At 40.2% G+C, this 14,581-nt stretch overlaps 1 protein-coding gene across 1 annotated transcript in view; it reads left to right on the top strand.

The window, feature by feature from the left end:
• LOC138089583 (nesprin-1-like) overlaps positions 1–14,581 on the top strand; it is a 48,625-nt gene that overhangs the window by 16,032 nt on the left and 18,012 nt on the right. The window contains exons 8-11 of the mRNA XM_068984966.1: positions 4,892–5,048; positions 8,874–9,005; positions 9,183–9,338; positions 10,070–10,279. Coding sequence (XP_068841067.1) covers positions 4,892–5,048; positions 8,874–9,005; positions 9,183–9,338; positions 10,070–10,279 — 655 coding nt within the window. The remainder of the gene's footprint in view (positions 1–4,891; positions 5,049–8,873; positions 9,006–9,182; positions 9,339–10,069; positions 10,280–14,581) is intronic.

Genomic DNA, 14,581 nt, shown 5'->3' with positions numbered 1-14,581 from the left:
GATGCCTCACTGTGGTTTCGCTTTACATTTCTTGGATGACAGTCTACTGTTCTCTTCTTATTGCTGTTGTCCTGACATTTGAAAAATGGCCCAGTGGTTAGGACTCCAGCTCTCACTCCCAAGGGCCTGGGTTCGGTCCCTGGTCAGGGAACTAAGATCTCACATGCCCTGTGGACAAAACAATAATAAAAGTAAACATCTTCCTTAAAATTTTATTTTGAACATCTTTTACAAAAGTTGAATCATTTCATTTTTACTTGTAAATCTTGTATTTTGAACGTTTAGTTGAGCAGCATAACTAGTAATTATAATGGCTGACTTCCTTTTCCACTCTCTAGTATGCTTAGCATATCTGACCAGGGATGATGCTTATTTAATACTACAGTTTTGAAAGTCAAATAATAAATGCATTATAAAATTAGATTCATGATGTTTATGACTGAATGATTTTACCTAACTGCAAAACATTTCCCTTACAAGAGCTTATCTATTTTCCTCCAATATCATTCTGAAAAATAAATGTATGTGTCTTGTAAGTATCTTGACTTTTTTTTGTTTTTAATTTGATGGCACCATGAGGCTTGTGGGATCTTAGCTTCCCAAGCAGGGACTGAACTTGGGACTATTTCAGTGAAAGCCTGGAGTCCTTTTCACTGGACCACCAGGGAACTTTTCTTGATGATCTGTTTCTACAATTTCTATATATAGTCATTGAGCTTTGAGTCCTGGTTTAGAGTGAGACTGAAAGTCTTACCTGCAGGAAAGTGAAGTGTTGAAAGAAAATTTAAAGAAAGGGGAGAATTTTCAAGTTGAAGAGTCTGGTTTAAAAGGTAGGAAGGAAAAGAAACTGAAGCAGAGTGCAAGGGTCCCTGTGCTGTGAGGCAGGTCTGGGTTTTATTCTGGTTCTGCATGTGTCAGTCTGGAAAAGGAACTCAACCCCGAGACTTCGTTTGCTCACCAGTAGAATGAAACTAATAATTGACTGCCATCATCACAGAAAGGTTGTGAACACTGTGAATGTCAATTGAAAAGATGCATAGGAGAACTATCTTTAAAATCTAAAACATTAAAAAAAGTTTCAGCAAAATCTCTGTGTTCATGCAATATTAAAGATTGAAATTCAGTAGTAAAATCCTTTGACAACCATCATGTCTCAAATAGCTTTAATCCCGTGGACTCCAGTGCTCTCAGTTCTGAGCATTTGTTTGGAGGAAATGCATATTATAAAGAGGATTTTGGAAATACTATTTATGATACCATACAAAAAGACAGAAATACCTATTAGTAAAAAAAAAAAAAAAGCCTAAGAAAATATTTTTGCCTATATAATCTTAACAAAAATTATGTAACAATATCAATAATAGTTTGTGATATCAAGTAAAACATGTGATGTAAAATTGAGTATATAGTATATGTATGGGTAAGACCTAGACTAGATGTAGATGATCAAAAGTAACTTTAGTAAGGTCAGCTTTGGAGAGTTTTCTTTCCTTTTCTTTTTTTTTTTTTTAATTTAATTAATGACATAATGTTGCTGACATATGACAAAAGTGTTGACTCTATGTGTCTATACATCTAGGAAATAGGAAGATATTCAAGGGGGAAAAAAGGAATAAAAAACATTGATAACAGCTAATAGATAATCAATTTAAACGAATAGAGATGAATAAGATTATAACATCTATAATCAGGAACTCCATAAAGATAACCCTAATACTGTAAAAATTGTGTTAAAATATAATAGAATTTTTAAATTCTTCTGTTATGGTCATGCTTAGAAATGCTGATAAGACCATAACATGTATCTGTATAAATCTAAAATGAGGAACTCTGTTTCTTCCATGGTGACTAAGTCGAGACTTGCTGCCACTTTGCATTTTCTGTTTCTGGTTCTTCTAAGGTGTTTACTCACCCCTCATGGTTTTCTGAATATTTTTGCCAAACTCTATATTTGCAAAGAACCAGTCCACACGTTGCTTCCTCATCATACTTAGAATCATGAAAAGCAGCTGTAAGAACCTTCTGCAGCTTTCTGGCCTTTTTTTTTTTTTTTCTTTCCTTGGCCTTTAGCTTTGGAAAGGGCCCAGATGAAAGACCAACAACTATAAATTGCTCTTTCAAATCTAAGACTATTTTAAAGAGAAATCGGTGGTTCAGTACTGGCTTTCTGTGTAAGATTTAGTCTAAAGACTAACTTCTTTAATTTTTATGCAAATTCTTTAGAAAAATCTTTAAATCTAGTTGATTACAGTTCAGTCATGCCTTTCAAGCCTTGGGTAATATACCAAGCAAACAAACAAACATAAATTGAATAATATCCAGAAGCTAAAAGAAAAACATGTATATATTTTTTAAAAAAACAGAATAATGTTTGTGGGAAAAAAGTATATATTCAGACTTCAACATATTAGCTGATTTTCTAAGACTATCAACTGTGAATTGGTTTATGTAAAAATCCCTTTGGGAGCAGCATGACTTGCTTCATGGTTACAGATTCACTGAATCAAGAAGTACTTTGTGATGTACTGGAGAATTGAAGGGGTCCTTCCAAGATTACTAAGGAAACTCAACTGGAAATTAATCAATATAAATATCAAAGGGAAGGAAGAATATTTTCTGTGGGAAAATAAAAGCTGTATTCCAATTTAAAACTGATCTGCTGGTGGCATTTTAATGTGTCAGTGATTAAATATAAGACTATATAGATATTAAATATCCTCTGGTTTCATATACTAAATTGTTATATAAACATGAATGAATTAGAAGTGTTATGATAGTCCACCATCTCAAAAGAACACAATAAAGAAATGTAATTTCAGAAGAATTTCTGAAACTGATTTTTATTTAATTATTTATTTTTGGCCGTGATGGGTCTCTGCTGCTGCTCGGGCTTTCCTCTAGTTGCAGTGAGCAGGGGCTGCTCTCTAATTTCTGTGGTTGTGGCTCATCGGCTTAGTTGGCCCATGGGCTATAGTGAGTTCATGGGCTTACTTGGCCCATGGGCTGGGTTAGTGCATGGGATGGGGGATCTTCCCAGACCAGGGATTGAACCCCCATCTCCTGCACTGGCAGGTGGATTCTTTACCACTGAGCCACCAGGGAAGCCCTCATTTCAGAAGAATTTTAAAGTGTTTTTTATTTTAAAAGATTTTTAAAAAGCAGAAAATCCAGAGACTGATATAACCAACAAAATCAGAAGTATCAGTTTTATTTTTCAACTCAGTATTACTTTTTTAGATCAATACATGTTGATACCTATAGATCTAGTCTTTTCATTCTAACTGCTTAAGAGTATTTTATCTTGTGATAATGACAACTCACCTGTTTTCTTCTTGATGGGCCTTTACACTATTGGCTTTTTTTTTTTTTTTTTGCTTTTCCTAGCATTTTTTAATTTTAATTTTTGGTCATTTCCTGTGACATGTTGGACCTTAGTTCCCCCCAGGGATGAAGCCTGCACCCCCTGTAGTGGAAGCACAGAGTCTTAACCACTGGGCTGCTAGGGAAGTCCTTACTAGTACTGCTGAACTTAACTTTCTCACATGTCTTTAAGTGTGTAGGTGAGAAAGATTCTCTAAGATATATCCTAGAAGAAGAACTCTTGCCTCATAGCCTTATAGATAATTTTTTAAGGCTTTCTTCAACAAACTTACTTGAAGAAACCATTGTATTCAATACTTAATCTGAAATGAGTTGGATCTGGTGTAGTGTGTAATATTCTGCCAATAAAGTTTTTATTTTTTTTCCTTCACTTGATCAAAAGTTTCCATCAAAATAACAATTACTCTCTAGCATAATGTGGCTTTTGGATGACATGATTCTAGTTAGGACTTCAAAATCCCTGGATACAAACTAGGACCTACTGAAACTAGAGTCTCCCAGGTTCTTATCATTGCCGTTACCATCAGCGTTGCTGCTGCTGCTGCTAAGTCACTTCAGTCGTGTCCAACTCTGTGCGACCCCATAGCCGGCAGCCCACCAGGCTCTCCCGTCCCTGGGATTCTCCAGGCAAGAACACTAGAGTGGGTTCCCATTTCCTTCTCCAATGCATGAAAGTGAAAAGTGAAAGTGAAGTCGCTCAGTTGTGTCCGACTCTTCGTGAGCTCACGGACTGCAGCCCTCCAGGCTCCTCCGCCCGTGGGATTTTCCAGGCAGTAGTACTGGGGTGGGGTGCCACTGCCTCCTCCAGCCATCAGCGCTAGGCCCACTGATTTAGTGGCTGGCTTTTATCAGATAGGGTCAGAGGCATTATTCCTCCCCTCTCTAAGCTTAATCCTCATAATTCTGCATGGTGAGTGCAGCCTTCATTTTGAAGGTGAGACAGCTGGGGCTCTGAGAAATGAAGCAAATTGCTCAAAGTCACAGGTCTAACGTTCTGTAACCCTGATCTGTCTCACCTCCAAAGCCACAATCATCTCAGAGGTCACACTGCTGCCTCTTTAAGGATGATACTGCTGTGCCTTCCTTCCGCCTTCTGTACTGCTGTTCCATGTCCTGAGACCTGGTCTGTAGTATTTTCTTTAGACTCAGGATAAAAACTCTCAATAGACTAGGCAATATGGTTAGGGTTTTTTAATTTGTGGGCTCTTTTGTCAAAGGCTACTGCTCTGATCATATGCTTTCTGATTCTAAAAGTTACAATTACTTTTATCTTTAATGCTGAGCTATTTTCAGGTTTTTTTTTTAATTTATTGTCCTCATGGTTCAATTTTAAGATCAGTAAGAGTATACTTGTTTTACTATTTTAATTTATATTTTTAAAGTGTAAGCCAATGTCTGAGATAATCTGGTTCCAATTGTAGAGGCCAGATCTAGTGCACGTAATAAATTACCTAGAACTTACTGCCTTTTTATGCACATTGTAAACTTAGATTATTTATTCTTCTAATAGCGAAAAACCTGATGTGTTATCCCAGGAGTTGGGGATGGAAGGGGAGAAATCACCTGCTGAAGACCAGATGAGAATGAAATGGGAAAGCCTACATCAAGAATTTAGCACCAAGCAGAAACTACTTCAGAATGTTCTGGAGCAGGAACAAGAGCAAGTGGTACTGAACATTTTCCTTTTCCATATTAACTAACAGAGAAGATTTGCAGCTTATGCTATGGGAATGAATATAACTGCAGCAATCTATATTTCATTATCAATTCCAAAATAAGACAGGAAACAAATGACTCATCCTACACTCTTAACAAGCCTGTTTCACATATCCTTTTATAATTATATATTTATATGTAGAAATTTATGTGGCTGCTAGATACTGTTCTCAGAGAAGATTAATATCTGATGACTCATTAGCAAAAACCATTAAATATAAATGCCCCGCCCCTGCTTTTGTTCCCCACAGCTTTGAAAATTAAGGATATATACATCCAGGCCAAAAGAAATGCTACGAATCTGTCAGTAAATTATCATGTTATCTTATTTTCCATTGCTACTTCCAGTATTTAATCATTTCAGAAGATCTTAATGAGAAACATACTGGGACCTCAGTGGAGCTAAAGGAAGGGGATTTCAGAGTCAGTTACAGTGGTCACCGACCCCTCTATAGGCCAGTTCCCAAGATGGGCGGGTCCTTGTGTGATATTGGACTTGATTCCACCAAGCAAGCCAAATCCAGTGGAATTAAGTATAGCAACAGAAGGTTCCAGACAGATAACAGCTATTAGTTCATCCTAAGCAGAAGCCAGAGAACAGCAGAGAGTCAGAGGAATCCACCGCTTAAAAATCTAACAGGGGAAGGCTATGATGCTCACCACAGCTGTGGTACAGCAGGATGGTGAAGATAGAAGCCTTGTCCCAGATCCCGCGTCAGCTCTGCACTGGCCACTCCCCAGAGATGGCATCATCAGTACATTCTAGGACCTTTACTGGCAATCTGGGGAGCTGCTGTTGTTACTGATCTGGCCAGCATTAGCTTAGGAGCTGGGAGAGACTGAGCTGGGGAGAGAAAGGGTATCAGTAGTTACAGAGTGCCAGAGAAGGGGAAGGCAGGAGGTGATGAAGCAGGAACTAAGACAGGTGCACCTTGCCCCAGTTACCTGCAGGCGGCCGACCTAAAGGTCAGAATGTGTCCCCCCACATCTACTGGGAACCCTGTATAAATCCTACAGAGCCATTCATTTCTGTTTCCTTTTACAAAAGTTTGGACGTTTCATACCTTCTCACTCCCTGTCCAGGAGTCTTCTTTGCTACCATCCACAAGAATGTCTTGCCTGGAGAACTCCATGTACCGAGGAACCTGATGGGCTACAGTCCATGGGGTCACAGAGAGTCAGACATGACTGAGCGACTAACACCTTCAGAGGAATGTCACTAGCTCTGGTCCTAGGGAGTAGAAAGCCCTCCCTTCCCAGAGGCCATTGTCCTGGAGGCCGACTCCACCTGGCACACGGGATCCTGTACCTTTTGCCTGGACTTCCTACCTTTCTTTGAAAGAACGCTTCTTCACACCTCTGATCAAACATTGCTCAGACTCATGGCTTGAGTCCCTGGTTTCTGATACAGTTCTCCTGGGCTTTACAGCACTATGCATGTTGTAGGATTTCCCCTTTCCTTTGTTTATGAGAAACATCTACAGTCCTGTATCGGGGACTGCCGCCTTTTCTGATTTTTCTAAGTCAAGTGAAAGTGTTAGTCACTCAGTCGTGTCCAACTCTTTGTGACCCCATGGACTGCAGCCCACCAGGCTCCTCTGCACATGGGATTCTCCAGGCAGGAACACTGAAGTGGACTGCCATGCCCTCCTCTAGGGGTCTTATGGACCTGGGAATTGAACCCATGTCTCCTGCATTGGCAGACAGGTTTTTTACCACTAGCACCAACTGGGAAGCCCAGAATAAAAACAATGGACCCTGTGGCTGCATGGGCTGGGAAATGAGACTGGGCCTCCCGCATGGCAGGCAAGAATTCTACCACTGAACCACCTATGCACCCAAGGCTTGGGAAGATCAGGGTCTCATGACTAAGAAGAGGCAGATCTGGGATGGGGACATAGGTGTGCTTAACTCCAAACTTCCTCCTTTTTCGCATTACGTTACTGACAGTTTGTACACTGTATGGTATATTACTATTCTCAGTTGTAAAAGTAGGCACTTTTATTTATTTACTTTTTTTGGCCTCATGTAGACTAGGTTGAAAGGCATGTCTCTCTCTCTGAGCAGTGTTTCTTTGCTCACCTTCACTGCATTTAGCATCTCTGTGCAGAACACCCCACCTGGCCTCAGGATGAGATATGACTTCCTGCTCCTAGGTAGCCGTAACACAACTAAGAAAATGTGTTCTACATTTCTGAAAAATTAAGCAGCCTGGGAGGCTCCATAAGGGAATTAAAAAGGAAACACAATTTATTAAAAGATGGAAAGCAGCTAGGTAGGGTCGATGTGGAATTTAAGACAGTGGATCACAGAGAGATGTTGGGTGGTGGGCATTCCAGCCACAGTGGGGAATGAAGCTGGTGTGTTTAGAGGATAATGAGTAATCAAGCTGAAAAGTAAGATGAGGACGAGATGATCTAAAAAACTATAAGGCGCTGAGTTTGATTGGAAACATCATTTAAGAGTTTGAATGCTAGGTCATAGCATGGTCCTTACTGGGGAGACATCATGCTCTTTCGCTTTAGTTATGGCCAACTCTTTGTGACCCCATGGACTGTAGCACACCACGCTCCTCTGTCCATAGGATTATCCTGGCAAAAATACTGGAATGGGTAGTCATTCCCTTTTCCAGGGGATCTTCCCAACCCAGGGATCGTCTGAGCCACCAGGAAAGCCACCTAGAGTTTAGGGGGGGAAGTAAAGGGATCATGAGAGCCAAGGGATCAATCTAGTTACAGGATTTTGGGTGGATTCTTTTATCATGCGTGTGTGCGTGCTGAGTTGCTTCAGTTGTGTCTGACTGTTTGCGACGCTATGGACTATAGCACACCAGGCTTCTCTGTCCGACGAATTCTCCAGGCAATAATACTGGAGTGGATTGCCATGCCCCTCTCCAGGGGATCTTCCTGACACAGGGATTGAACCCAGTCTCTTATGTCAACCTGTACTGGCAAATGGGTTTTTTTTTTAACCACTAGTGTCACCTGGAAAGCCCCTAGTTATCATGAGTAGTGTTAAAACCAGGGCTTCCCAGGTCACTCAGCACTAAAGAACCCACTTGCCAATGCAAGAGACCCAAGTTCGATCCCTGGTTCGAAGAGATCCCCTGGAGAAGAGAATGGCAACCTACTCCAGTATTCATGCGCGGAGAATCCGACAGACAGGAGTCTGGCGGGCTCCAGTCCATGAGGTTGCAAAAGAGTCTGACACAACTGATTGACTAAAACAATAAGTGTTAAAACCAAGATAAGTTGCGAGGAAGGCTATAATGAGAATTCAGGCAGTTTCCCCACTGTTTTCTTCACTTTTTTGGTCCATCACAGGAAACATTGCCACCGCTGAATGTGGTCACCATGTTTAGTGGACATGGTGTGTTGTTGAGGTCATCTTTCTCTAGCAGCTGCTGCTGCTGCTAAGTCACTTCAGTCGTGTCTGACTGTGTGCGACCCCACCAGGCTCCCCCCTCCCTGGGATTCTCCAGGCAAGAACACTGGAGTGGGTTGCCATTTCCTTCTCCAATGCATGAAAGTGAAAAGTGAAAGTGAAGTCTCTCAGTCGTGCCCGACTCTTAGCGACCCCATGGACTGCAGCCCACCAGGCTCCTCTGTCCATGGGATTTTCCAGGCAAGAGTCCTGGAGTGGGGTGCCATTGCCTTCTCTAGCAGAGGTTTCCATAAACACAGTTGTTCCAGCATCTGTTTCAGTGTGCACGTCTAAATGAGAACACCTGGACAGAGTACGTCTGGTCCTAAAGAAGCTCTCCTGTCTGCCTCCAGCTCTACAGCAGACCAAATCGGCTCCTGTCTGGCGTGCCACTGTACAAAGGGGATGGGCAGGCCCAGGATAAATCTGCGGTGACGTCTTTGCTGGATGGATTGAACCAGGTCTTCGAGGAGGTTTCATCCCAGGTGGGGCTGTGTGCTTGGTCTGTGGATCCAGGACCCCATGAGGTTCCCCATCCCCTGAGCTGAGCTGTTGAGACCGGAACATCAGAGGCCCTGGACCCCCACATCTCATCCTCGTATCTTTCTTTGACTCCTCAAAATGCTGTAATGACTTCTTTGTCCTTCCCTTTTGTCTCTCAGGGTGGAGGGACAAAGAAGCAGAGCGTTGACTTGGAACGGAAGCTGTATGACGGGGTCTCGGCCACCTCTACCTGGCTGGATGATGTAGAGGAACGGCTCTTTGTTGGCACAGCCCTTCTAGCAGAAGAACCGGAAACCTGCATCTTCAACCAAGAGGTGAGCTTGGCAGCTTGCGTCTGCAGGGCACGGTACAGAGCACTCAGAATGCTGGCATTGGGTAATTAATGCTATGTATAAAGAAGGTGAAGCAGAAACCAGTTCTACTAAAGTACAAATGTGTATTTCCAAGCAGTGTAGAGCAGAAAACAATTGCCTAAGTAGAACAAGCTCTGAAAGATACTTAGTTTTTGTATTTTTGTTTTTAGATTTACAATTAAATTTTTTTACAGTGTTGTATTGGTTTTTGCCCTACAACAATACAAATCAGTCATAATTATACATATATCACCTCCCTCATAGGCTTTGAATTTTTATGCTTTTTTTTGTGTATGTATGTAGGAGGCAGAAAACACTGAAGAGTCTGTAGAAGCCTTGTTCTATATTGCATATCTTCTATGATATAGAAATATATGAATTATATGCATAAATACATTTGAAAAACAGACTAAAAATAATTATGAATTTCTAAATGCCACTTTAGAAAACTCATGTTTTCACCAAATATTAATATTATATTTTATTATTAGTGAATGATATAAAGTTTCTGAGAAAAATCTCTCCAGCAGTAACTTGCCTAATGTTTATAGAAGTGTATGAAAGTGGTCCAGCTTGCCTTGGATATAATTATCACTGAATAGTAAGAGAAATGTAATGGGCTTTCTTCGAAGAAATGACTTATATAAATTCATAGATCTAAACATTGACATGTACTTTCTTATCAATCCCAGACTCTTGCCAAAGATATTAAGGAAATGTCTGAAGAAATGGATAAGAACAAGAACTTGTTTTCCCAAGCCTTTCCGGAGAATGGTGATAACCGAGATGTTATTGAAGACACTTTGGGTTGTCTCTTGGGCAGGTTATCTTTGCTAGACTCAGTAGTAAATCAGCGATGTCATCAGATGAAGGAAAGACTTCAGCAGATACTGAATTTCCAGGTAAGGCATTATCAAGAGGTGTTGCACCATCTTCCAGCTACATTCAACAATGAACAGGATCTTACTGAGGTATGATCTAGACCTACTTTTTTTCAAAGGTACAAAATGCATGACCATTACAGAAAAACAAAGAGATTGAATTCGAGGAATAGAAAACAAAGTGTTTTATGCTTTTCATTGAGGAAACTAGCCAGTCAGACTGAGGACTGAATAGAACTTTAAATTCAACCAGTAAAAGCCATATTTCCGGCGCATTATAATGCTCATTTCCAGTTGATGTTCAGTTCTTTTCAGTTCAGTCGCTCAGTCGTGTCTGACTCTTGGCAACCCCATGGACTGCAGCATGCCAGGCTTCCCTGTCCATCACCAACTCCCAGAGCTTATTCAGACTCATGTCCGTAGAGTTGATGATGCTATCCAACCATCTCATAAGACCAAAGAAGCATACAGGAAGTGCTGTAACACAGAATCAACCCTACACACGTAATACCAGTGGGGGCACTGAAAGTGACCGTGCCCCGATTACTTCTATCTGTGTTACAAATGCATTCTGTTACTTCCCAGTCTTCACTCCTTAGACTTACTGTCTTTTAGCCCCAGACTGGAGTTTCACTACCAACTGAGTAATTGTGTGCTTAAGCGACTTTTCTTAGGACTACTAACTTCAACAAATGCAAAAGCCACTGATAAACTTTAGGGTTGATTTTCATTTCTAATAAAAACCATCTTTGAGGAATACTCAAGGCTTCACTGAACTTTATTTTTAGCAAACATAGAAGATTTATAAAATAGATTTATGTAATACATGTAATTAGAGCCAAGCAATTAATGTTAAATTTTGATTTTCAGGAAAAAAGTACTATAAAATGTCAAGTAAATGTACTATTAGCCAGGAACTGGAGTTTTCTAGATATCCATCTAGACGGACAGATTATCCCTGCCCTCCTGCAGTTTGCCTTCTTAAATCTGTAAACATTTGTAGGCATTTATGTATCATTTTTCTATTCACAAAATAATTTTCATGTGTATTGCTGACATAATAATAGTATGATAGTTTTATCACCTGCTGCAGTATAACCTTAGCTCCTTCTCTGATTTAAGTGTCCTCAACTATTAAATCATGCCCATATTAACTGCCTTTTAGGGCTTTTATGTGGATAAAATGAGTTAAAATGTGTCAAATACTTTGCAAAGTATCTGAAACATAGTAAATACTCAGCATGTTTTTTTACTGTGTTGCTGTTAATAGTAGTACTTAACGATACTAGATACAGGATCTGAAACCAATGAAAAAGTTAAATATTTCTGCAAGTTTATCTAACCATCGAGAACTAAAGCCAGGATTTGACTCAGAGATTATTTGTGTATTTTATATTGTTAGGGTGATGGCAAGGGAGATGGAGAAAAGAAAACCTAGTCAAGGTATATTTGGAAGGCAGGATCAGTAGGGGAGCACTTGTTGATGGTTTGGATCTGGGGAACATGGGAAAGGGGGACAACTGAGGAACTCCAGGGACTCTGACATGAGCATCTGCAGGGGCTGCGGCAGGGAAGGGGGGGCAGGCACTGGCCAACAGTGAGGACATGTGGGAGCAGTGCTCTTGACCATTGGGCAGGACTGGGTTGCTGGCAGGACCACTGCTGGGGCAACCCTGTCAGGTAGAATGAAGATACTCAGGTGAATAGTCTCAACTATGTGGCTTAGAAAAATGACCTACATTGGATCATTGCATCTGTATCCCTTGTGTTGTATAGTACACAGAGAGGAAACAGCATTTCCCTTGGAATCTGAAAACCTGGCATTGATTATTTGAGTACTCTGTCTTGAATGCAAGATCTGATTGCATGTACGTGTACACAGTGTATGTCTAAAATCAGCGAAACTGGTATGCAACTTATAGAAACTTGTTTCATTACTCTAAAATTCCTCTTGCATAAAAGAACACACCGAGTTTTAACAACTTTCTAGTCTATTGGCCATGACTGCTGGTGGGTTAAAAGTGCAAATGGGTATATCCCTAGGGCCCATGTTTCCCTTTTTCAAATTGCATTCACTGTGTCTTTGGTAATCACAGACAGAGTAAAAGATGAACTAAGTGTGAATACTCTGGAACTTATTTTGGGTAGAGGAACAAGAGAAGAACAAGTCATCTTGAAATTCTGTTTCAGTCACATTCTCTATTTTTCTTCTGCCAACAAGTTTCTACTTGTTGGTGGCCAGCTCACAAACAAACACTGGCATTTCAAAATGTTTGTGCTCCAATTTAATTGGGAGAAAGACTTCCAATATTAATATAATTAAAAGTCAAGTTGTGCATGCATGCATATCTGCTAAGTCATGTCTAACTCTGAGACCCCATGGACTATAGCTCGTCAGTCCATGGAATTTTCCAGGCAAGAATAATGGAGTGGGTTGCTGTTTCCTTCTCCAGAGGATCTTCCCAATTTGAGGATCTAGCCCACGTCCCCTTAATTGGCAGGCAGATTCTTTACCATTGAGCCACATGGGAAGCCAAAAAACCAGTCACAGGTCATTTTATTTTACTTTGCACTGAGCTCCTGATGCACTATCACTGTTCAGTGCTTATTGGAGCTGTAGCCTTGATTTTCCAGTTAACTTTTGAGCATTAGCTTTTGCAAGACTGCTAATATTACCTTATAATGGGTAGGTGTTATGTAGATATATGTTATCTACAAGTAATCACAAGTTATTTATCACCTGTTCTATATTTTAAAAGCTTTTTTGTGGACTTAAGCCAAGATACATTTTCTGGACACTTTTGTAATTGAATATTTCAAGTTATTTAAAAAGGAAAAAAATGAAAGAATTTCTTATTAAATGATCAGGGCAGCAGAAATGATTTTAAAATTCAAGACTTTCTTTGGACCTGTTTCTTAAACAGCTAGAAGCCTGCCTTATCATGCTCTCCAAGTAATTCCAGTAACTGTAGGAAAACAATTGTGATGTCTATTAAATGTGTAGTATATAGATGCCTTAATTACCTGCTGTATCACAATTGTAGGGCTTCCCAGGTGGCTCCGTGGTAAAGAATCCCCCTACCAATGCAGGAGAGGCAGGAGACCGGGTTTGATCCTTGGGTCAGGAATATTCCTTGGCATAGGAAATGGCAACCCATTTCAGTATTCTTGTCTGGAAAATTCCATGGAAAGAGGAGACTTGCAAGCTATATAGTCCATGCGGCCACAAAGAGTCGAACGTGACTGAGCAACTGAACACACATCACGAGTGTGGTATTAAGAAATGGTTAAAGCCTTTGGATTTTTATTTTTAATAAAATATGTACATCCATGTGGCTATACGCACCTCTTAAAGTCTTCTATTTTTGTAAATAACTATTTTGTATTATAACACAAATTATTTTTCAAATCTTAAATAGAATATGCTTATGATCAAACTATTCTATCCAGACAATTTGTTGTTGATTAGTCACTAATTCATGTCTGACTCTTTGCAACACCATCAACTGTAGCCCTCCACGCTCCTTTGTCTATAGCATTCCCCAGGCAAGAATGCTGGAGTGGGTTCCCACTTCCTTCTCTTAAAGTCCTTTATTTAGAGACTTCCTTGGTGGTCTAGTGAACAAGACTCTAGACTCCCAATGTAGCAGGCATGGGTTCAGGAAACTAACATCCCACATACCACATAGCATGGCCAAAAAATAAATGAATAAGATAAAATAAAAGTTACTTTTATTAGTAACTTTTAAATCAGTCCTGTTCTCTGCTTTACTGTCTTCTTGGCTAATCTCTTCTAGTAATTATTACAGCTTCCGGAAATGTGAACTTTCTTCTCCCTTACCTGGAGGAGAATATGTTAGAAAGGTAGAAAATATGCTCTTAAAAATGTGAAATTGATGTACAGATAATACACACACCCTCTTCATTTCTTAACTCATGTTATTTGTACTTATCTTCTCATTTAGAGTAACTGAACTAATGTTTTTCTAAATGCATGTAGATAACAGGAACTTGATTTCTTTTGAATCTGTTCAAGTGAATGAGAACATCTCTTCTTGTGCATATAAACAGATAACTGTGTCTTGGTTCTAACGGCCCACGTGACCTGGCCCTCAACGCAGCTGAATGACACAAGCATTAGCATAACTCATAAGCAGAACCCTTGTTTCTGGCAACATTCTTCAGTTCCGTTGTTACAGTTTCTCATTTAGTCTGCAGCTAGGCTTGCAGATAGGTTTGAGTATTGGTTTGGGCTTCCCTGATAGCTCATCTGCCTTCAATGCATGAGACCCCGGTTCAATTCCTGGGTCAGGAAGATCTGTT

This window comes from Capricornis sumatraensis, chromosome 13, assembly GCF_032405125.1.
Source record: "Capricornis sumatraensis isolate serow.1 chromosome 13, serow.2, whole genome shotgun sequence".
Lineage (NCBI taxonomy): Eukaryota > Metazoa > Chordata > Mammalia > Artiodactyla > Bovidae > Capricornis > Capricornis sumatraensis.
The sequence above is the reverse complement of the archived record's forward strand: the minus strand, read 5'-3'. Positions and strand labels throughout refer to the sequence as shown.